Here is a 25999-nt window from a genome sequence, read left to right as displayed (position 1 = left end):
TTAGAATTAAGGTGAATTAATTGTGTTCTAATTAGAGTGGCACAGGTGCTTTTGTCGAGCACATTATTCTACCTTATTGGAACAGAAATCTGCTGACAATGTCACAGCCTGAAAGTATTGGCCTCTTATCTGTGACCAAAACCTGATACATCTCAGTACTGAGAAGTGGCCAAAGAAACCACCTGAGTCACTGGGCGAATGGAATTTGCACTGATGTTCCTCTGTATCTGTGTTGAATTTAGCTCTTTTTTTAAGCATAAATACTTTTAGTTCATTTTGTCTGTTTTGGGAGATGAATATTTTGGTTTAGCCACAAATTCTCACATCAGTAGTGCTCTGAGATAGCAGAATGTCTGATCTGTTAATTGGAATATATTTTTTGGCAGCGATTTTTCTGGATTAGTACATTAATTTTCTAAAATGTGCTTGGTTTCTTCTAATATCAAATCTATTCCTTTCTAAGCTTAATTCATAAAGGTTTTTTTGTGTGTGTTTGTACTAAGTCTCCACTAATGTTAGTAGCAGAGAGCTGTATGGACCATTAATCCATCCAGTAAGCATTCTTTTGTTCTTTTATAGATGCTTTTTGATAATACAACAAGCTAAAACAAAGAAGAGGGCATTCTAGGAGAGGGAATATGTGGATATGAAGGCCATAGGTAAAAATAAATTGTATCTCTTTCCAAAAGAATAAGAGGACATTAGGACTTCGAGGAAAGAGATGACTTGGTAACTAGCTAGCCAGCTAGCTACATAAATAACAGGAAAGGGTTCATGCATGTATCAGAATGGTACCACTAGAGACTTGTGTTTCTCTCTCTGCTTTAGTGGGATGGAGACTGGGTAGCTGGACAACACTGTGGCATCATTTGTCTTCCTAGAGGATGTAGGTCTCACTGAAGAAAATGACCTACAACTGCTGCATAGGTGGTATTAGCTTGGAGAGGTGAAGGAGTGGAGGTCACAAGTCTCTGGTGCTTCAAAATTTGGGACCCTCTCATAGGCAGTTAAGCTCCATCATCAGGAAAGGGATTTGAATTGGTCTTTTATATCAGGGGTCAGAAAGAAAGAACTGATATGGTGATGTAAAGCTGGTGATGGATCTTTTATCTCTAGAAGGTAGGTAAAGAAGACTTGGCATGCACTGTCAAAGTTCTAGACCCCATCAAAGCCCATGGGTCTCTGAGGGGAGTGGAATGAGCCCTATGTAGTACAAGGGCTACACAGGAAAGCAGCCAGGTTCCTGGGGAGATCCTGGACATGAGAAAGAGGAACAATGGTTGCTGGTCCCTCAAGGAGACACCACAACCACACTGGACATGGGACTTCAAGAGTGACAGGAACCTTGAAAGAGAAGGTTCTGTGGACTGAAGGGCTTGAGCATCACTGCTAGGCTTGGAAAGGTCAATAGTGCACCCTTGAGGGGGTGGGGTCCCTCAAAGTGTCAGTCTCCTTCAGAGGCTTCCCACAGCTGGACTTCCCTGAGGTGGGGAAGAGCAGGGCTGGGTCAGCTGCTGTAGAAATCTAGCTTTCAACAGTGAGAGACCTTGATGTGGCAGCAGAAGGTCAGGAAGCAGTAGCAGTGGCTGAGGCTGCTGGTCAGATTTCCCTTTTATTGGGTCCAAATGCAGCTTCTGGGCAATGCATAGGAAGTGGGGAACCCAAGAGGTCATCAATAGTGGCCTTCTCGCCCCTCTGACACTTAGAATCCCATCCAATTTTGATTGAATTTGTTGAGATCAGAGGGACGTGACTACCTCAAATGTTGTGTTCTGGGAAAGTTCCTCGTAGTTAAGCACTAAATTATTGCTATTTCATAACCATCATGAAATTACACTTTATGTTAATTTCATTCATCTTCATCATAGTCTTAGAAAACATACACTAAACAGCAGTAAGGACCTGGTGTTATGATTACAAGTGTATACTGCAAAAAAAAAAAAAAAAAAAAAAAAAAAAAAAAAAGCCAGGTGCAAACCAGAGAATTTCTAGAATTTCTTTCCAAGTCATACTACCTTATGAATTTTGTTTCTCTGAACCTATTAATTTTTTTCAACTTGAATTTCTGAAAGTGCTACTCAATTAATAGGAAATATCTTAGGGTCACTGGACCCAGAAGAAGTCACATAGTTCAGAATGGCCAGAAAATACTACCACCAAACCATCCTCATTGTTTCAACCTCAACCCCATATTCTTTCTTTAAATATCTCTCAGGGACTTCCCTGGTGGTCCAGTGGTTAAGAATCCCCCTTCCAATGCAGGGGACGCAGGTTTGATCCCTGGTCAGGGAACTAAGATTCCCACATGCTGCAGGGCAACTAAGCCCACACGCCACAACTAGAGAGCCTGCACACTACAACTAGAGAGCCCATGTGTCACAACTACAGAGCCCACGTGCTCTGGAGCCCACACACCACAACTAAGAGAAGCCCACACACCTCAACTAAGACCCGACACAGCCAAAAATTAAAAAATTTAAAAATATTTTTTAAAAATCTCTCAAAGATTAAATTTTACCCCCTAAATCAATTTTTACAGATCACAGCCACACTCCACTGAAAATCAGGTAACAGCATCTATAAATCTCAGACCCCAGGAAGACAACTGAAAGTCTCAATATAAAAGTAGTGGAAAGATTTTATATTCTACACGCATTGAAAAATAAAACACATTTTCCCAGTAAAAGCTGAAGAAACAAAGATGAGATATAAGTGATTCAACTGAAGTTAAAAGGTATTTGCAATCACAAAAATTAGTATGCATAAAAATAGTTGATTACTTAATAAAGAATGTTTAACATAAGTGTACCCCTTTTGGCTTGTCTATGATAAGGATCACCAGTATTAAGTATACTTTTGCTATTTAACAATATGCATTTAAAATATTTCCAGTGGAATAAACGTAAGTGCTATACACAGCATGGGAGATAACAATTACTTACCCTGTAGGCTGGCTCTCAAATTCTTCTGACCACTGCTCTTGAATATCCTCTGTAGAAAGATCTACATCCCGGGTGGTGGCAAAATTGAACTCACTGCCTTCATTTCCATGGAAATAAATGGAGTTCCCATCTGACTGACAGCTATGCTGTAGATAAAAAGAGAGCATGGGGTGTCTGTTGAATTGGTTTTGTAGCTATATCTGTCTTACTCATGTATAATTAGAGTTTTTAGAAAACTCATTATGTTATTCCCTCTATGGTGGACTCCAAAATCAAAAGAAATCGTTACCTCTTTTTTTTTGGTCTTGTTTAATTCAATTACAGTTTCTCTCTAGCTTATTAAGTTATCACAAAAAAGGAGTCAAGAGGCCATTTGAGCTTTGCCACCTCAGCCTTCAGTATGAAACAAGAATATTTTAATTGGCATAATTTCCCATCTTTACCACAGTCCTTGTTGTGGGAATTAAGTGTGATAATGACTTGTCATATATTTTCAATACTGTGGTTACAGGCTAAATCACACTGACCTTTTCAATATTCCATATATTTCTGGCTTGCCATTCAAGCCTTTCACAATTTGTCTATAAATGGGATATGAGCCGAATAGCTTGCTAATCAAAACATGGAATACAGAAAAGGTCAAAGTAATCCCTGATATGATCATATATTCTCAGCCAGCTTTTGAGTAAAAGTGTCTGACAAGACCTAGGAAGTGCATGATGTCCCCAAGGAGGAGCTCATAAACAACAAACTTTGTTATTCTCCAAAAGAAAACCAGGCTTACAAAGAATAAAGAAAAATAATTTTTTGTGATGCTTAAAGTGAATAGTCAAAGGCAAGATCCAACTCTGGAGCTGAGTAAACTGAGTATTTAGTTTTAAAAAATATGATAAGTTTTTGCATTAATCATTTTTTGGTAATGTCACACATAGAGAAATGCTAAAAAATGAAAGACCAAACATCCTTTTAAGTTTTATATACTCTTAAAATAGGAATGAAGAAAAATAACTGGACAGAGAGTATCAGTTGGGCCCAGTGAAGGTAAGTTCTGCAGGGCAGGGGTCATGTCCCTGTATTCCAGGTTTTAGCACAGTGCTTGGCATATGGTAGGAATTCAAAAATATTTGTTGAGTAATTCAATAAATGAATGATATGGTTATGCCTTTCAGGTAATTAACTAATCTGTTATGGAGAACTCATGATGTAGTAAGCGTTAAGGAAGGTACTGGAGGGAAGGGGTTTATAAGAGTATAATAATATCTAATCTTTGCTCTAAAAAATTACAGTCTAGTTGATATTTGTCAAAGGCAGCATATGGAAAGCTAATGAGTGGAGGAAAGTAGGAATCACTGTGTCCAGGGCTCTAGATGTGCAGGCTTCATGTATGAGCAGGTCTTCAACTGGCTTTAAAGGACTGAGAAAAATCCAAGTTGGATGACAAATATGAATAAATTACATAGGTGATAAGTAGGCATAATTTTGAGAATTAGACTGGAGCCTGACCGTAAAGGATCTTAAATGGTAATCTAAGAGATCTCTGCAACATGCCATCAGCAGTGATGGTCTAAAATAGAGCAGTGATGTGTGCAAAGAAATGTTTTATGACTATTAAACTAATTATGGCAGGTAAAATCAATGGAGAGGGATATCAGACTTCTATACTGAAAGAGTAAAAAAGCTTTCAGAAGCTTCCAGAAGTTCAAGAGAATTGGAGCATATGATCTTGGGGGAGTCATTTCACAGCACTAAGACGTAAGGCATACCCACTGGGCCTGCCATCAGCTTAGATAATACTGTAGTGTGTGGCAGGCTTCACCTGCCTGAGGCTCTTCTTCACACCACAATGAGTACAGATTATTCACGGATGTTAAATTGAGCTCATTATATATGATCCTTAACCCAGATACACTGATCAAAACTAGGATTCAGGGCTTCCCTGGTGGCGCAGTGGTTGGGGGTCCGCCTGCCGGTGCAGGGGGTGCGGGTTCGTGCCCCGGGTCCGGGAAGGTCCCGCGTGCCGCGTGAGCCGTGGCCGCTGGGCCTGCGCGTCCGGAGCCTGTGCTCCGCAATGGGAGGGGCCGCAGCAGTGAGAGGCCCGCGTACCGCAAAACAAAACAAAACAAAACAAAAGAAAACAAAAAACTAGGATTCAGTTTATTTAGACAATAGATTTTAGAAGTTTCACTACAAAAAGAAAAGTTGTAACTACGTGAAGTGATGGATATGTTAACTAACATTATTGTGATAATTATTCCGCATTAAATACATCTATCAAAAAACCCCAAAAAACAAAACAGTAAATAGAAACTGTCAAGCAATGACAAACCCAAGGATCCTCTACTACTATGCACTCTGTAAAGATAATGAATGCTAACTAGAATAACAAAGATTACTCTCCTAATAATAAATCCACCAAGCTCTAAATAGTGGTTTTCACAGTTATCTTCCCATTCTGGAATCCTGAACAACTACGGCCTATGTTTATTTAGAATTAATATAAGGACTCTGACACTGATGCAAATGACATTAGATCACTGTCCAAGGAAAGGGCATATATGAAATATCTATACATGTGAAAACAGAATAATCTATATTACAATTTAAAAGGATATATTTGTGTAATGAAAAGAGTGACTTGCTTGACATAAAATCTTGGTCATTTCTGGCTAAACATCAATTTAATTATTTCCATTTTGATTCTGTTTACCTCAGAATTATTTGTTAATATTTTAAGACTCTGTTATACATAACTATGCTTTGCTACTCTTCCAAGATTTATATTATTAACATATTTGATGCATATTTTAATTTAGTTGAGATAGAAAATTTATGTAAAGAAACACATCATTATGAAACTGAATACCATACTGTTAAACTCACTTTACAAAATTAAAATGAGTTGGTGTTTTAGAAAAACTGAAGGTTTTTTTTTTTAAGATTTATTTATTATTTATTTATTTTTGGCTGCGTTGGGGCTTAGTTGCGGCACACAGGATCGTCGCTGTGGTGCGTGGGCTTCTCTCTAGTTGTGGCATGCAGTTTTTCCCTTCTCCAGTTGTGGCGCGCAGGCTCTAGGGCGCGTGGGCTCTGTAGTTTGCGGCACTTGGGCTCTCTAGTTGAGGCGTGCGGGCTCAGTAGTGTGGTGCATGGGCTTAGTTGCCCCGCGGCATGTGGGATCTTAGTTCCCCAGCCACGGATCGAACCTGCGTCCCCTGCATTGGAAGGCAGATTCTTCACCACTGGACCCCCAAGGAAGTCCCTTAAGTATATTTTAAAGGATCTTTTTGTTAGTTATTTGGCTGTTACCAAATACATTTGGTAGTTTAGTAGATCATTTGTAATTATACAACTATTAAAAACTGGCTATCAAAAATATATTTTTTATATTTAATATTGTATCTATATGAAATGATGGATGTTCACTAAACACTGTGTTAATCATTTCATGTATGTTAATCAAATCATTATGTTGTACACCTTAAACTTCTACGGTGTTGTATATCAATTATATTTCAATAAAACTGGAAGAAAAAAATTAGCTATCAATATACCTTTCTGTCATTATAACTGCTAGCGCCAGCGTATGAAATACAAGTAATATTTACCATAACAAGTATGAAGAAAACAACCTGAAAAAAATGAACACTCATTTTGAGTGTTAACCAATTTTCATAATTGCAAATCTAAAAACTAGTAGGATGTCTTTGCCAAGTTTCCATGAAGGACAGCATGGTATAGTTTTTTACATAGTTTATTTTTATAGGGAAGGAGCTGTTCTTCACCAATTGGCAGTAAAAGGACAATACTCGAAGTCTAAATTCAAACAAACAGGGCAGTGGTTTATAACAGTCAGTGCTGGACTTGCACTGAAACATCTTAACCCTGTCTGTTGAGTTTAGGGGAAGATTCATATTCCACTCTATTCTCTCTTCCCAAATGGGCCCAATGCCCTTTTGGGTGTGGAGGGGGAAAAGTATTGCTCTTTTAATGTTTTCTTCATCATAGTCTTAGTACATCAGCACATTGCTAAAGAAAGTCTGTGACAGACCCAAAGCGAACAGCCACAGCTCAGCATGAAGTGAATCAAATCCCCCTGTCTCTTAGCAGGATGGGGCTGCCAATTTCAGGGCAGCAGGGCCTGGAGATGCACTGAGTGCACACACTACAATGGACGGCTTGCTCTGCTCCCCACCATGCTAAGGAGATCAGGACATAATTTCTGCCTCAGCCATTATGAGTAGAACAGATGTTTTCAAGGTTTGGAGTAAGGGTAATATAAGCCAGCTGGGTACTATTGGGACTATAAAATAGGGGATAGTCTGTGCAAAACCGGCGAATTACTGAGCCATTTGAGCAGGAATGGGCCTACCAAGAAGTTGATTATGTATAATCCTTATATTTAGGAATCCTGGGAAAGATAGGGGGCCAGTCAGGGTTCTCATTCTGAGGATTCCTGCATCAATTACAAGGCTAGTTAGAGTTTTACGTTAATTCTACTTTAGAATTGGTCACAGGGGGCTCAGTGTCTTAGTATTGGACTGGTTTCCCAGATGCTCTCCAAACTAAGAATTTATGCCTGACTACATTCAGATTGAGATAGAGCCCCTGTGCCTCTGCTTGTTTGAGATTGCATCTCTGCCTCTGAATGGAAATCCACCACCTGTGTGGGTAGGGGTGCTTGAACTTTCCCCTAGAACCCAATTCAATTAATTTAGCACTTACATGAGCTGAGGTGATTAAGGTTAGAAAAAACCCCCAAAATACTGGAAACCAAAAACATTCTTGACAAAGAATGAAAACTCAGTTACTGTCCATCCTCAAGGAGTTTGGGGATTGGAATCAGAAGGCATGTTCTGATGCATTTTCTCTACTGAATGGCTACATGGTTTTGCACAACTCATTTAACCCATCTAGGCCTGTTTCTTAGGCTGTGGAATGGGGCTAATAATATCTATTTCCTAGAGACGCTGTTAGAAGCACAAATTATATTTTATGTGGAAGTATTTTTTTGAAATCTCTAAGTGGTATAAAATAATTGTTATTTTATTTCTAAATATGCACTTTTCCACAAATTTCTAAATATGCACTATTATATTCCCTTTGCAATTTATACCCTTGGCAGTAGGTTATAGAGAAATAGAATATTTAAATCTATTTTAAATTGTTTCTCATTAGACTAGTCACTAAAATTCTTCAGATCAACTTAAAACCTTTAGTAAAATGTAAAAGAATATGTTGCACAATACAATATGGTAAAATACTACAAACATTCATTCATTTTCAGGGCATACTGAACCATCAATTAGAACTTTAAAAGTTCTCCAAACTTTGCCAGATTACCAAACATTTTCCTTAGGAAAACTTAATAATGCAAGATGTGTGCCGCCACTTTTCTTACAGATGAAACGTATATCTATGTATTTATGTTAAAGAGCCAAACAAAATGTGAACTGAAAGAATTTCAGAAAATTGCTCTCAGTGATTTTAATACCCAGCTGTTTTTGTTCAGCATCTATTCAAAATCATGTCATTTGCGAGACAATTAAAATCTAAACAACTTCGTGAGACAGTTAAATGTCTAACTCCGTGAGATACGTGAGCTTTAATATGACAAGAAGAATACTTTGGAATTCAGGGCTACTTTATTTTGAGTATGGTAAAAATATAGCAGGTTTTCTTGAGTAAATGATTACAAATAACATGTGACTTCCTGAGTCTTAGCTTTTTTTTTTTTTAACTGTTGAATTGGAGACAGTTTTAATAACTGAAACGTCCAGCATAAATGAGGGTACAAGAAAACAAGACTCTATTGGTTAGGATATAAATTGACAGGATTATTTTGGTTGAATAATTTCATAGTATCTATTTTAAAATTTTAGTGTTTAATGCAACCATACCCAGAAATTCTACTTCTAGGTATCTGTGCTATAGACAAAAATAGCATGAGTGCTTGAAAATATATGTACAAGGCTGTTTACCACAGCATTTCTTGTTATAGAAAAAAAAGAGGACAAATTTCCATAAATAAGGAATACTTAAATGAATTACAGTAGAGCCACATGATGAAATACTACACAAACATGAAAAAGAACAAAATTGATCTGGAAGGTGGATGAGCTGCTATCTTAAGTGGAAAACACAATTAACAGAACATATTATCATGTGAGTCTTAGCTTTTGACTGACTTATGGTGAGTATATATCAGGTAATTAAGAATTTATTTTTGGTAAAATAAAGGTATAAATTCTGCAGATGGCTCTATATATTTCTTTCTATCCCTAGCCTTCCTAATTACATTAATGATGATGTTAATTATCATTATTTTTACTTCATTATTTTAGCATTGACCAATGACAGTTTTTAAAATCACTTAAATATCATCCTTATTTGTTTCCATCTGTCAATCAAAAATATTTTTCTACTTTGCTGTTAAATGGGTTTCCTTTACTTGAAAAGCAGAACACCCTGTAACTGACAAGAATTTGCCATTCAGAAAAGCATCAACAGGAAACATCAGTGAAAATTCCTCAATATAACAAGTCTTTGGCCACAATTCAGGACAGCATTTTTCTAAGGCTGCTCCCTATACGCTGCTGGAAATGTTAATGATTTCACCTCTGTACTTGTAAAAGTACTTACAATTGCCTTCACCATAGTTTAATTAGGTTTTCATCAAAGATGAACACTGAGGCACCTCTTAATATTATCTCCCTGGGGTCTAATGGCCCTGATGATTCTCTCAGACATCTGTAGCCTTACAATTTAGTTTTGACGATATCCTTTTAGTTGGAATGAGTATATTGGGCATTTGGGCAATGCCAGCTTGCAGAGAGCTGGTGGCAGATGGAATGAAATCTGCCTGGTATGCCTTCCCCTCCACATGAGCAGAGAGCCATCCATTTCCTCCATTAAGGAGTTGTCACTCAGCCCACCCAGCTGGAAGACCATTTTTGATAGCCAAGCTGGCTGATGGCAGACAATTCAGATACAAAGCACACTTTAAAAGGAGCTAAAACATCATTTGTAGGAAAATTGAAAATGCACAGCTTCCACCACAGCCAATTTTTTAATGACTGTAATATTTTAAGTGATTATTTTTGCCACTTCAGATTGCTCCTTAGAGAGGACAGGTTTTTAAATTAAAATCTAGGCAACGCATAACAGTTGAGATATGAGGAGCAGAGGAAAGAGAAATAAGATGAATAAAATTAATTAAAATGGCATTGTTGGCAGAGCCATAAATTAGCCACTGGTTGGAAATAAAATATATTGGTATAGGAGTTTCTGGATTAAACTGGTATGTATGACTGAGTGACTAGAAATAGACTGATCTACACCCTACAAATCATTGTGTTTCCTAAGCCTTTCACCATGCTATAGCTATTATCATATAGAAATATATATATTTCCTACATCCTGGTTCAATGGTCTTTAATGGTACAGACTTTCATGCTCATAAAAAAAAATAGGAAGAGAATGATTTCTCTCATGAGGCAAAATGAATTTCTGTCATTTTCCACACATTCAATTTCTAGGTAATTTAATGCCAGTTAAAAAACTGAAAACTTGGCTATAAACACAGTCCAGGTGCAGGAGGGCTGAAGTGCATTTTCTCTAGTCAACACAATAGATTCATCCACAGTGAGCAAATTTTAGGGAGCTTAAAAAGTGTTTCTTTCTCATTATTTTATGGATTCATTAAGCATTTGAATCACTTTGTACTACGATTCATAAAGATTCAATTCACGGTATATTTTGTAACAAGTGTGTAATTATTTGGCAATAGTTATGACAACTCTAAAATGGCAATAGTGACAGATTTGAATTGGAGTAATGAGAGAAAGAATAACAATGTAAAATTCCATAGGGCAGTTGTTAACCTTGTCTGTAGGGATCAACTTAACTTTCAGAGCATCTGAAGTTTTCAGACTGGCCTCCTCAAATTAAGGCCAAGAATGCCAGGCGCAACGTGGGAGGCTGCAAGATACTGAGCAACAGAAGGGCTGGGGCTTTATAATACAATGTAGTTGGCTTTGAAAATCAAAGCTGTTTGATCTTGGAGAAGCCACTTAACCTCTCTGAGCCTCTATATTTTCATCTGTGAAATGGGGCAATTGTGAGGATTAGATGAGATAGTGTTAAGTAACATGCTTATTGTAAAGACTGATGAATCTTAGGAAATCAGTAAATGCTAATTCCCTTTCTTCTTTCGTCCCCTATCTTCATTCATTTATTTAAAAAACCTTACCTTAATGAGTGCCGCTATGCAAATAATTGGGCTATGTGCTGTGCTAAGTACAAAGATGATGGGTAATGTTACTATGTTTTGGATGTTCAGACAGAATAAAATAAATTTCACATTGAATAACATATTAACTTAATCAGTGATTAAACGTGTCAGCTTCAGACCATAAACAAACAAGAAAAGGGTGCATAGTCAAGGAGGCTCTGGGGATTTGTTTGGTTATTTTTAGTAGAATTTATCGAAATTATTTGTTTCTGTGTTACTGCCACTCTTGTCATGGCGATTTGGCTCAATTCCATGTTTCACTAATGCTATTCCACATTAATTACTGTACAAATAGGCTGCATTGGGGGGAAATTGTGAAAAGCACACTACTTACGTTTAACCCTTCATCCCCAAAGTACTCTTATTAGCTTAAAATATATTCTGGCTCATTCTACAATATCACGTAGCCACCTCTTGGGGGAAACATGACAATAAGAGCAATGCAATCCAAAGTGAAGAACATCCCAAGCAAAGGGAATTTACAGAGACAGCATGCAATTAACTAAGCTGGAATCTGGCCAGAAAATCATAGGTAACATTCCGATTCTTAATGGAAAAAGACGTGGGAACATGGTCTCGCCACAAGTCTTACTGAGCTCAGGTTTATCCTCATTAGAAAGCCGGTACTCAAATCCCTCAAGTTACAGACCAGATAGTTTCCAGTACAGCGATTTGCAAAGCACATTTCTGGAAAGCATATCTGATTTCCTCCTGTTTGTCCTTACATTCTAAAAAAGGAAAATCACTGAATGGATTTTTTAAACCTTTTTCTGGGGTGCCCAATTCATGGAAGACAAGTCAGGCATTATAGTAGGCAGATACTGTTCTGCCAGGGGATTATATTCCCAAAAAGCACATTTAAAAATAAATTCTGCTTTGAATGTGATCACCCCTTTCACCATTTGTCTTTGACTTTTTTCACTAGCCTTGACTTGTGTTAAGACTACATTTTCAGGCAAATAAATTTACATTTTTTTCATAATTTGGATATTATAACCTTTATTCTCCATTAATGATTCAACAGTTTGTGACAATAGTATTAGACAGGTGACAGCAGAATTCCAGAATGAAAGCTCTGATTTTTATTCAGGACTGGAGATCTGCCTGGTGTCCACTGGGACAAGGAATTTGGCAAATGCATAATGTACAAGAGCTATAAGAAAATTAATAGACTCTCTTGCTCTGACTTAATTCTTCTCCTTAATGGGTTGTTGAGTCACCTGATGGCTGTTGTCTTCATTAGGGCCTTTTGGTGTTTGTTCAACTAGGAAAATTGACACTATCATTGGATATTTATCAACAGTAAATGGAGGAGAGAGGAAGCAGTCTAACTGGAAGTAGAAATACTTCTAAATTCTGTATACTTAGTTACTCCCAATCCTTGGCACACATCTGCAAAATTTAATAATTTACTTTTTAAGAAAATTTCTTTTAAATACATTTGAGCACAGCCTATTCTAAAGGACAAACCTTCACAACAGAATCCGTGACATTTAGTACTGATTTACTTCTCAACACAAGTTGACATAAAAGTGTAAAAGGAGTAATCTGGAATTCTTTGCTATCCATACAATGAACTAGGGTAATAAATAGAAAAAGATTAGCAGATACAGGCACAGAAATCAGAGTGGGAAGATTTCTTAAAAATAAAAAAATACGAGGAACAGCCCATATCTCCTAGTGATCTGCACTTAATCTGTGAGTCAACTCCAGAGTTGACAGAAGCCAGTGATTTATGCCTTTGCAAGCTGAGGGTAACCAGGCTAGCTGAGCAGATATAAACATTTATTAACAGTGAGTGAGCAAAGTGTGCTCTCTCTCTTTCTCTCTCTCTCACACACATGCAGATATCAAGGAGTTGTGGATGATTCCTGCTTTCAAAATACAAATTTTGGCTGCCACCAAAGATGGGAGTGAACAAACAAACAAAATGAAGCAGCTGCTTGACCAATATTTACCTCCATGGCATATTGATCCATCTGGAAATTCTGCTTCACTGGGTACTATTAAAAGATGAAGAAGACAGAAAAAAACAAAAACCAAAAAATCTGCTCATAGCTCTGTCCAAATCATTTGTTCCTGGGTTCTCCTCTGAGTACTTTCCTGACCTCTGCAGCTCTTCTCTCTAAGGGTGAGTTACAGAAAGCAGGTAGCTGGAGGAGCTCCAGCCTGACCCTTTAAAATCCTACATTTAGTGTTTTTCTTTGAACTTGAAATTAAGGACATTTTCAGATTGCAGGATGTGTTTTTGAGGAGTTGGGAAGAGATGACTTTGATGGATTTGTCCAGATGTTTCAAGAATGACTAAGGACAATTAAGCACTAAGTACTCAGGGCCTTCACAGACATGCAATGTTCTCCTACCACAGACATAAAACTTGGAGGATAAGGCCTTCCTCATAGTGCTGGCACCTACAGATGATTCATGAAATGTCACCATTACTACTGCTGCTGCTGCTAGTACTACTTATAATTATGGTTATTATTATTTATTATCCAGTATCCATGCTACTCAATGGAGATGGACATGAGAATCCTACCCAAGGTGAAACATTGATTCTTGATTCTATATGTCTTAAATGGAAGGGGCCAAAACATTCATTTTCCTTAAACCTTGATGACAAAACCAAGACCGTCTTCAATGAGTTGGAGCACCAGAAGTTGCCCTGAGATTAATCATTCCCCCATTTCAGGCAGGAAGAACGTGCCTCCCACTATTAAATGTGGCAAAACACCCACAGCCATCTGATAGAGAGCAGTGCTGTCAGGGGATGGCAGCTGTGGCAGCAACAGCCAATTCTAGCAACTGCAAATGATGGACTAACAGAGTATATTCCGTATCTTTAGAATAGACACAATTGACACAAATAATTCTTGATTAGTTTAGAAATTGTATATAAAAGTAATTTAAAAAAAGGATGCAATATTCTGTAAAAGAAGGAAATACCATCCTAACTAATAATGAAGGCAGGTGTTTCACTGTCAAGTGGGTTCAGGTTCCTTGCCTTGCTGAGTCCACAATGGACCTGCTGTGGAGACTGCTAATGAGGCTGGCGCTGTGGCTAGCTTTCTGACTTGCAGTACTAGACTTATTGGCATTCAGACCCCCACCTATTTGGTTGTGAACAGAGGCCTGCTTAGGGATTCATGGGAAATAAAAAAATTATGATGGTAATTAGAAGCACGATAAGAATGTGGTGCCCCTTTTCTTCCACGTGGGCAGGTTCTCTGGAAAAACACTGGAAGCTGAGTCAGGCAAGGCCATGACCTTGTAAAGAGCATGGAGGAGAAACACAGACAGCTGTCTAGGAAGAACATATTAATTCTGTAACCTCTTAGAGTCCTCTTCAGCTTACCAATACAAATAAAAAAGTGCAACAAACATAAGGTCGGGTTCTACACTAAACGCCGATACTGTTAGACATCTACTTCCTATTAATTACTAAAGAGCCAACAGATGGTAATGGCCTTCTACCAGCCCAGGGCAGATTTAAACTGGTGACCTATAATTGCAGTTCTCCAGATCACATAACTCCTTAAGTTAATTACTCCATTTGGTCTTCTATCATTCTGCCCTACTTGAGATAAACAAGGACAGGCTCAGATGAAATGAATTAAATAGTACCAAAGAAATTGAAAAAAAAATCTCAAGAAGATAAGGAGAAATATGTACTATGAATGCCAGTGACTCATTTTTATATTTCCTATTTGACCTGCCACCCTCAAACATTATTTTCAACATCAACTGGACACTTTACATACTCACTACTCTCTATTACCTTATTTTATGAACGGTAGCACTTAAAAAATCACTTGTTGTTAATAAAGGAAACTACTATTAATATTATAATTACATGAATGTCATTTCAACTTAATTCCAGTGGAAACTATTTCTTATTTTGATTGCCAAAGTTACACCTACGGGCAATACTTGTGTCCAACCTAATCAATTTACTGCATTTGATTTTCATGACATATAAGGATGACATATAAGGATGACATATAAGGATGACATAATTTGTGAGTTCTGTATTTTTTCTATCGTTATCTCCCCCCATTGTAGCTCAATCCTTTTGCCTTTTACATATTTTTCTCCATATTCACTTCCCTGTAGAGTTTATTTGTTCTCAAAGTTTTCAGTGAAGAGGACACATACTTATTAGTCCTTTATATATGCCAGGCACTGTTCTAAGGGTTTTACATGTATCTTCTTATTTAATTATCACAACATGAGATGGATACTATTACTATCCCTGTTACAGGTGAGGACGCCAAGGAACCAAGAGGTTAAATAACTTGGCCAAAACCACATGGCTAATAAACTGTGAAACCAAGATTTGAACCCAGTTAAGCCCATTTTCTTAACAGTTGTGCTACATCCAGTCCCATTCACAATATTTTTAGCTGCCTGCATGTCATCGCTGAATATAAAATTTATTTTCTTTCCCCACAAACTAGAGCTTGATATTTTTTCAGCTTTTCGTTCGTTCAATTAGCACAATGTATCATGTACCAATACTGGAGATTCAAAAATGGTAGAAACAGTTCCTGAGCTTAAGAAGCTAACACGCTAAACAGGGAAACAGAAACATAACCACAAAGCAATGTTGTAAACACTCTCATAGATGTATATTTACGGCATAACAGAATGTTGAAATGGAACTAGGTTAGTGTTGGATTTGGTTAAGGTGCCAAGAAAATAGGTAGCAACTGCTCCACATTCCAAAGAGAGGTGATGGACCAACTATAAGGACTTTAGCAAAAGAGGCGGCAAAATGGCTTAGCCACTTACTCAAATTGAGAGCACACAAGCCTGAAGCTGAAGCATGTAGGCAGCTGGAAAGCAGAGACATGATTCCTTTAGAGAGGGGTGTTGGTGAACTGTGGGTCACACCCATGCCCTCGTCAGGGGAGGAGGGTACCTTCCCCTTGCCTCAAGCCTGGTGATCAGGACTTCAAGAACACCCCTTGGAAGGGATGCTCTAAAGGCTTAGACTAGTGCCCGGGGCCGCCTGGCAGGTAGCTGGGTAACAAGAGGGCTGCACTTCAAAGTAATTAACTTCTCTTCTCCCAATGATGGATTCAAGGTGAATGTTTACCATAGACTAGAATTGGGCCCATGCACACAAGAGGCAGTCTGGTTTGTCTAAGATCCTGCCCCCAAGGCCTTCCTGGAGGGGCAAGGAGCCCTTAGCAGAAAGAGGCTCAGGTCATGAGTCAGAGGCCCAGTGGCTAGGAGTGGAAGTAGACATGACCTGAGAGATGTATTGGGGAGCTACAGGTGAGAAATCCCCAGTTCTGGTGAAAAGTAGGGGCATTTCCAAAGAGCTTTTTGGTAGAACCAAGAGAGAGCCAGCTCTGATCACTTGCCAGACCAAGGGATCAATAATTCCGGCTTACAGTGTCTGCCTCTTGATTCTTCTCCTGCCTCCTGACCCAGCCCTGGATAGTTCCGAGGCTAAAACTCATGGCGGTTAGCGAGGAGGGAGAAGGAGCTGACCTCTATCTCTATCCCTACTCAGCAGACCTAAGCGGGAGGAGAGGAGAAGCTATGGGCAAAGCTTGGAGTTTGCATTATTACGGTGAACTATGTGGTATTCGTGATGGAATGGAGACTGGTGACTAAAGTGACTGATTGCTTTTTTGGTCTAACAGTAGTCTGGGGACCTGCCTTAGGTTTGTGCAAGAAGGATAGAGATTTAAAAAGCTGTCTGAGTGAATGTGAATGGTCACTAGCGAGGAAGAAAGAATGTTTTTTTGTAGCCAGTCTCCAACCTCAAGTCCTGCTTATTCAACCTCATGGTTATAGCAGCACAGAGAGGAGCCAGATGTTAACTATGCAAAACTTCACCCAGACAATGACATTTGAACTGGGCCCTGAATGATGCTGGGGAATGACTAGGCATAGAAAAAAGAAAGGTGGAAAAGCACGTCTAAGGGGGTGGGAGTGTGAAATTCTGTGTTGTGTTTGTGAGGCTGGCACACAGGGAAGCAGGAGATGAGGATGAAAAGTTAGGCTGGGCCGAGATTGGAAATCGCCTTGAATTACATGCTAGGGAGTTTGGCTTGTCTCCTCTAGGCCTACACAGGAAGCCATCAAAGGTCTTGAGTATGGAGGGTGCATGATGTAATTTCTTTTAAGGAATGACCATGTCATTTTTTGTCAGTGGCGTCCCTTTGTATGATCCTTGGCTCCAACATCCTTGTCACAGGAAGTCTGCTACCATGAAACTATTGATTTCTCTTTCTTTAGTGTCCCCCTGTTCTCACTCTATTCCACCTTCCCTATAGGTTACTGCAAATGCCTCCTACCTCCATATGGAAAATATTTTAATACTCCTTTCTCCTTAAGTTCACTTTAGGTCAGCAGTGGTGGACCAGTAACTATGATTGTGAAAATAATATCAGCTGTTGTAGTGTGAAAGAAAAGGAAGCAACCAGTGCTCGGCCTGAACTTACTAAATTCTGATGTATCAACATCTGTCACCCAGAGAAAGGAATATATAGTACAAATGGAATAAAGCTGGAGCGAGATCAAGAAATACGAGAAAAACAAGAAGCTTTCAGCCTATAGCCAGAGAATGATGGTGAAAAAAATAGGCAGATAAATTAACAAATAGATGATGGGAAGAAACACAGGACCAATAGGGAGCATGTCAGTTTATATTTACTACTTGTAAGAGCAAAGTTATGTGGAGCTGAGAGTAAGAGTTCTGAAGTCGGATTCTGTATTTGAACCCTGGCTCTGCCACTGGAAAAGGGGCATTCTGGACAAGTTACTCAACACCTCCATGTTCACTTTCCACATCTGTAAAATGGGGCTAATAGAGCAAATTTTTATAGGTTTATAAAGATCAACTATATGAGATTACACATATATAATCTCACACACACATCTGGAAGAGCAAGTCCCTAGAATAATAAGTGAACGATAAAAAGTAGCTGTTCAGACTTCCCAGGTGGCACAGTGGTTAAGAATCTGCCTGCCAAAGCAGGGGACATGGGTTCGATCCCTGGTCTGGGAAGATCCCACATGCTGCAGAGCAACTGAGCCCCTGTGCCACAACTACTGAGACTGCTCTCTAGAGCCCGCGAGCCTCAACTACTGAAGCCCGCATGCCTAGAGCCCGTGCTTCGCAACAAGAGAAGCCACTGCAATGAGAAGCCCGCGCACCGCAACGAAGGGTAGCCCCCGCTCGCCGCAACTAGAGAAAGCCCGCGTGCAGCAATGAAGACCCAACACAGCCAAATAAATAAATAAGTAAATGAGGAAATTGTTCACGTTCAGAGCAATTAAAAAAAAAAAGTAGCTATTATTATTTAACCAAAGGGTATCCTATCTGTGCTTGGACAATTTTCCTTGAATAAACTCTACTTTGTAATGATGCACACTTTTTTGATTGCTGTTAGACTTGATCTTCGATTTAGTTAAGATGTAAACATCTTGGAGAGTTTTAATGAATATAGAAAAGATAACGTATAGGTTGAACAAACAAACACCCTCAAAACTAAAAAGTCCAAAATAAAGCAATGTTCAAAACATGTCCTATGACCAATAGGAACCTCGAGATATGCCTTCTAATTGGTTGTATTTGGTTTTCAGCTCAGAGGCCACCCGGTAAAGGAACAATATTTGGTGGAGAAATTGCATACAATTTAAATAAACAATTTTTATTTCTAGAACTCCAAATCACTTGGCAAAAGCAATTTTTCATGCTTAAATGTTTGAGCCAAAAAGCAAAAGGTTGGTCATGCAAATGAGTTAAAATGACAAACTCTTAGATTTTATCATTGCACTTATTTGACATTTTAAAAAGAAATATCAGAGAGACTTCCCTGGGGGCCCAGTGGTTAAGAATCCACCTTCCAATGCAGGGGACGCGGGTTTGATCCCCGGTCGGGGAACTAAGATCCCACATGCCGTGGGGCAACTAAGCCTGCACGCCACAACTACTGAGCCTGCATGCTCTAGAGCCCGTGTACCACAACTACTGAGCCCACACGCCACAACTAGAGAGAAACCTGCACGTTGCAACGAAGAGCCCTCCTGCCACAACGAAAGATCCTGTATGGGGCAACTAAGACCCGATGCAGCCAAATAAATTAATTAATTAAAAGAAAAAAAGAAACATCAGAGAAAAGTTTCTACTTGATAGCCAAAGACCCTGGTATAAATCATTACTACAATGACTTTTTTCTTAGTAGGCCTAGGTAACTAGGCAAGTCTGAAACATGTGATTAGTAAGCTTATGAGTAAGATGAGAGACCACAAAGCAAAAGTATACTCCACACAAAGTTGTAATTTAAGTAACCATTACTATGAAGCAAAACCACACTTCATGCATTTTTATCATGGGTGGTACCAAAGTACAGTGCATTGAGGCACCAAAAAGCTAATTAGATAAGTATAATGATGACTTACAAAACAAGGCATAAAAAGTACATTTATATAGTAACGGGAACTGAGACCAAATAATCACCGATGATTATCACGGGAAAAGGACGTGAATCCCAGGCCCTGAGGTCTCCATGTGTTTCCTGGGTTTCTTCTTGCCAATGTTGACCAGTGACAACAGAAATCCTTCTCTTAATCAAGTAGTAGTGGGATATGACATGGGATATCCTTACAAAGGTTCTTTTCCATACCCATATGAAAGGCATCCATGGACTCTCTTTAAAGGAACCTAAGTTTTAGAGTCTTTGTCAAAACAAATTTCCATAAGGTTTCCTGGGTGTTTTCTCATGCTGAGCAAAGATGATGCCTGTTCCTAATGCTAGTCAATTGGTGTAATTTCAACAACTTAAAACAAAACATCTAGAGTTTGATTTGTTAAGTAACAAGTTATTGTATCAGGGGAGTTTCCTAAAAAGGTGAAGGTTTTCTAAATAATTTGGAACCATTTTGGACCATGTTTCTAGAATTCAAATAAATTATTCAAAGGAGATGAGCATCTTAGATCCTTATATTCTGCTTGGGACTCCTCCTGTGACCTCACCCCCATGCAGCACAGGATTTTTTTTGTACCAGTGAGTCACATTTTAAAAAATTCTCCAATCTGCATCTGTACTTTATTTGTATATACTGGAAACTTCAGAGAGTCCAGTTGAGGGTCTAATGGTATTTTTAAATATTGCCTAGGCACAATTTCTTACTCTACACACTCTCTGGACAGACAAGCTCATGATTTCAATTCTCATTCAAAAGGTTGATAATTGCCAATTTTGGATCTTCCTCTGAGTTTCTGATCCATACATCTAACCTCCCACCAGATGCTGCTTCTTGCCTGCCCCACCCCCCAGGATTATCAAAATCAACATGTCCAAGGTGAATTCAGCTCCTGTAATCCCGTTCCTCTTCCTGTTTCCTGTTTCAACAAATGGCATCGTGATGCCCAAACCTTGTCCTTGACACCTCCCACTCCATCATCATCTCAGTCAGTCCCCAATCTTCTCCATTTCCTCCTAAAAATCTCTGAATCGATCCATATTTTCCCATCATCTCTCCCCTACTTCTGGTCAATGTGATCACCCATTGGACTACTGTTTGCAGCCTTCTATTTGGTTTTCCTGTATTCACTCTTTCCCTTCCATTCTGTCCTCCAGCCTCGAAGGGATATTTCAAAACTCAGATCTAATTATCTGACTCTTATTCAGAGTACTTCAGCGACTCCCTATCAACTTCAGGATAAAGTTCAAACTCTACAGCAGCCTTCAAGAGCTTTAAGGTTTCATCACTGGCCATATCTTCAGACTTTATCCCAAGTCTCAACTCAAAATCTGTTAGACAACTATTTGGAACATTGTCCAAGGCCTCTTCTTTATGCTATCACCTTCCAGCCTTTATGTATGTGATTTATGATTCTAGAAACACTATTCCTCCCTCCTGGCCAATTTGAAATTACCCTTCATTCTCTGCTTGTACCCCTAGTCTCCTGGATAGACTTCTTAATCCCTCAAGTCTGGATTTGGTACTGTATGTTGTATTTCCACAGCACTCTAAACTTTCCCAGCAAATCAACAATGATGCTACTTTGCACATGCATGTTGACATGTCTAACTCCCCCACTAAACTGACAGCCAATGAAGGGAAGAGACATATCTGCCTTTTTGTGTTTATATTCTCTAGGTTCAGCCCAGTACATGGCACCATGGATTCTCAAAAATACTTGTTAAAGGGATAAATAAATGAATGATTTTCCATGCTTACAAGGGAGGGTAAAGTAATATTACCTGTTCTTTTAATAGTGGCTTTAGTAAAACTGTTATCTTTGTACAATTTGGTTTACTGAGCTTTAAGTTTTAGAGGAGAGGAGAAGGAACAAAAGAGAGGTCAAACCTTCACTGTAGCTCCTGGGAAGAAAAGCCAGTTGCCCGTGTCTATTGGATCCAGATTATCTTCTAAAACAACTTGTCTGTGAGCTGAGTTGATGACCAGGACGTTATCTAAAGCCCAGCAGGCTTCATATACTTCACCTACTCGGAGATTTTCCTGCTTCCACTGAAACTGGACGTTCTCCCCTTTGGCGTCTTCAGGAAGGTAGAGGATATGGACGATTGTGCTGACATTGGAAGGGGCTCTGGAGAGACGAGAACTGGTGTCACAATAAAGTTCAACAGTGTCCACTTTACTTTTCTTAGAGATCCTTTTTGTTTCTTAATTAAGACTGTGGTTTTCTTATCTTAAAAATATTGTACACATTACAGATTAAATACTAACAATCCCATACCCCTTAAATCTTTTAATACATGCTGATTATTAAGATGTTCGTATTGAGTGATGAAAGTTTAAATATTAAATGTCTTAATGAGCTTTACGTTTAACACAAGGCAGGCAGTAAGCATATTCAGGCAAGCCAGTAAAGGGATAATTGAAGAGAAAATGGTACACAACTGCCATGGCTCCTGTAAAAAATCAAAGTGTATCCAGCACAGTTTTTTGTGAATGGTAGACACTCAATCTAAAACCATATACTTGGGACTTCCCTGGTGGTCCAGTGGTTAAGACTCTGTGCCTCCATTGCAGGGGGCACACGTTCGATCCCTGGTCGGTGAACTAAGATCCCGCATGCCGTGAGGCCAAAATAAATAAATAAAAGCGCTTTAAAAAAATAAATAAAAATAAAACCATATATTTTTTATGATACTGAGAAGAAAAAAAGGAGAAAAACTATAAAATTATCTTAATTTTCATTCTTATTTTGAAATTTTGCATCTATTAGAGATCATTGTATGCTATATGTTTCATAATCAGTCTTTATGTAATAGTTATTTTATTTCTAGTAACCAGATACATTTTTGTTTTGAAAATGTCAGATTTGCCATGAGAATTAAATGCTCTCATTTTGAATTCTTTAGAATTCCATGCAGACCAGTCTTTACAAACATGATATAATTTAACATGATTTTTATATTACATCTGTTACATCTAGGTCCTTTTGCTATATATATATATATATATATATATATATATTTTTTTTTTTTTTTTTTTTTTTTTTTTGCGGTACGTGGGCCTCTCACTGTTGTGGCCTCTCCCGTTGCGGAGCACAGGCTCCGGACGCACAGGCTCAGCGGCCATGGCTCACGGGCCCAGCTGCTCCGCGGCATGTGGGATCTTCCCAGACCAGGGCACAAACCTGTGTCCCCTGCATCGGCAGGCGGACTCTCAACCACTGCGCCACCAGGGAAGCCCTGCTATATAATATTTTTATTAGACATTTTATTCTACTAAAGTAGAAACCTGCTACAGTAAAAATGATGGCTTTAGCCAAGATTAAAAGTAGTACTAAAATACAAACTAGTATAGGGCTTACTATAAATCAGTTTTGAAAGGACTAGAGAAAAGCCATATTTTTCACTCACCAATGAAGCACACAGAAATCCGCAGAATTGTCTGTGCAGGTTATGAATGGTGTACCTTACCTTTGGGGGTAATCAATTCCCCTTTCCTTTAAAATATTTAATGATGACTATGTTTTTAACTTCAAAAAGAATTTAAACTAATGAAGATGCTACATTTTAGTTTTAGGAAGTGATTGAAAATATGTCCACTCTGATCACTAATAGTAAATTTGCATTAAATGAGTATGACAGTTTGGTGCCTGGACTAAAATTGAAAGTCTCATTTAGTGGAAAATAAATGGAATCAACTGAGTGTGATCTTTATATCTTGTAATTAAATGTGTACACTCACTATTTGCCATATCAAAAGCGTGTGGCTGTTTTTCAGCAAGAAACGGCACTACAATTTATCTAAACTAGGGTGTATAACTATTAGAGAAAAAATGGAGGCATGAGTAAAACTTCCAATACTTATGCTGCTTTGCTTAAAGCCATTTATATAAATCAGTATTTAATATGAATGCATTTTCATAATAACTACTAGAAATTAGAAGGAAGAGCAAAATGCTCTGTTATAAAATTGGCAAGTGGCACAGCATGTCAGAGCTTGGCTTGTACCAGGTGTCTATAAATAATATCTTATCCTGCCACAGAGGGAGACAATCTATTAAAATCCATGAGTTAGAATCATTTTTCTCAGTTTTTGGTTAGACTAGAGCTTGAACGTGTGAGACTTTTATTTTTATTTGAAATACTACTAGAAACTTTGGACAGATTGGTTTAATATTAAAGACTAAGAACCTAATATTTATTCTTCTCCCCCAAATAAATCACAATTCTTTCAATATGGAAAAATGGTAAGGAAAATAGCGTGAGAAAAGAAAACTGTCACAGAACTGATGGAAAATGTTCTACGTGAGTCATGCTAATTTAAGAACTAAACTGATAAGAATAACCACTTAATAAAATTTCAAGGTATTTTTTCCTTTAAATACCTCACCATACCTGAAATCAAGCACCCATTTTGAATTTTATTTTATGATTTAAACTACACAGAAATAGTTAACATAGTTTGAGTTTTGCTAAATGTAATCAAATATTTTCAACCTGAATGAACTTCTCCCTCTTTAAGCATCAACCTAATTTTCTTTTTTCAAAGGGTTTTTTTTAAATAAAGAAAATGTAATAAATGATTACAAGTCGCATCACAATTATGATAACAGAATTTTAGAACTGGCCTTAGGGAAGTTAGAAGGAAAATGACAGAACTAGAGATTGGATCCAAAAGGCTATTAACTCATTATCATCACAGACTGGAAGGAATTTAGGTGGTAATCTGATATATTCCTAGGCCTATAAACCAGGCCACAGCCAGGCCACCTAAAGAGATGGGTAGTGATGTTATTTTGGGGACAACTCCATCAGAAAGGTTAGTATCTCAAATGTACTTTTACCAAAAATAAATAGTTTGTTATAGCTACTACTGACAGTGTTAAGTATTGAATGGAAAATGACACTTTTAACAACCTTGTTCAAATAGAGCAGGTAATAATATGTGCATCAATGTAATTCAACATAATTAACAACCAGAGTACTTTTAACCATGAGGAATAAAGCCAGTGGTAGAATGAAGGTAAACAGGGAAGCAGAAATCCACCTACGTCAAAATTTATGAAGATACTTTAAATGACAACAAACCTAATTTTCTCAAGCTGAATCCAGTCCACAGTATTATTCTTGGCATATGACACGATGATGCAAGGGTCTGAATAACTAAAGCGACATGAACCTGAACCTGTAAATAGCAATAACAATAAATTTGAAAGTTAATACAGTGTAATTACATATTATCCTTCCTGATAAATACGCTAGATAATTTTCTAACCACGTACATAGTTATCTGATCATTTCCCCATTCTTCTAACTATGCTAAAATTTCTTATAATCTGTTCTGATAAACATTATTTGATAAATAATTTTAAGAGTTGAAAAAAGGTAAATTTCAGGTCTCTTTAGAAATACATGAACTTCTAAATTAAATTTCAATATAAGCGTTCAGTTCTAGGCCAAGAAATATCTAAATATTATAGAATGATTAATATGGATCTTACAAGTTAATATCAATAATGATTTCATTTAATGGCATGTGAGTCATTCAGCTGTATGAAGAATAAAAATAGCATTCTTCTTCTGTGTGTGTGTTATTTAAATGATGAGGCAGTATGTGAGGAACTAAAATACTGTAAAGTAAATTCAAGTACTAAGAATGAGAGCTATTAGAGATATGATTGATATTATTCTACTACAGCCCAACATTAAAGATTTAAAAGAGAGACATTATGTCCCATTGTGGATATCCGGTCATTGTTTTCACTATGATTTTCAATACTGGAGATATGACTACCAAAGAAAGTTTTAAAACTCTGATAAGAATTTGTTTTTACATGTTCATTGAATACATACAAGAAAGCACAATTTGACTGTAATATCAAAGATCTTCATAGATTCCGAAACCAGCCATGAAACATAAGCCAGGAGTTTATTGTAACTCAATAGCAGGGTTTTTTATACTATATTAAAAACAAATGAACCAAAATAAAAAGAAATAGGGCAATTTATTTTTAACTCTCATCCATCTGCTAGAGGAGCCCTGGTTTCAGCAAATGGCATCTGTTGATGGTTTTTACATTTGTAGTACTCAGGAGTTCCAAGCTTTAATCAAACTCATTTATTTTATTTCAGTGGTGTTTAGTACAACACCAGTTAGTGTGCAATTGCCAAAGTTGGCAGTGTGCTAAAAAGACCAAACAGCAGTTTTCCTAGATTTATTCTCACAGCTAAGATGTAGATGGAAACGCATGAGAGAAGGCTACTGAAAGGAAAGTTCCACAGCAACCCTGAGCTCAAACAGAAACCTACTTTATGCCATT

General features: G+C 37.9%; 1 protein-coding gene across 1 annotated transcript in view; it reads right to left on the bottom strand.

Annotated features, from left to right (window-relative positions):
• Window positions 1–25999, bottom strand: part of RELN (reelin) — a 511249-nt gene that overhangs the window by 200836 nt on the left and 284414 nt on the right. Inside the window, exons 9-11 of the mRNA XM_082846929.1 lie at window positions 24768–24864; window positions 21568–21808; window positions 2943–3088 (exon numbers count right to left, since the gene is read on the bottom strand). Coding sequence (XP_082703055.1) covers window positions 2943–3088; window positions 21568–21808; window positions 24768–24864 — 484 coding nt within the window. The remainder of the gene's footprint in view (window positions 1–2942; window positions 3089–21567; window positions 21809–24767; window positions 24865–25999) is intronic.

The sequence above is a fragment of the Leucopleurus acutus genome, assembly GCF_964270905.1.
Source record: "Leucopleurus acutus genome assembly, chromosome: 9".
NCBI lineage: Eukaryota > Metazoa > Chordata > Mammalia > Artiodactyla > Delphinidae > Leucopleurus > Leucopleurus acutus.
Note: the sequence above shows the minus strand (reverse complement) of the source record. Positions and strands in the feature narration are given on the sequence as shown.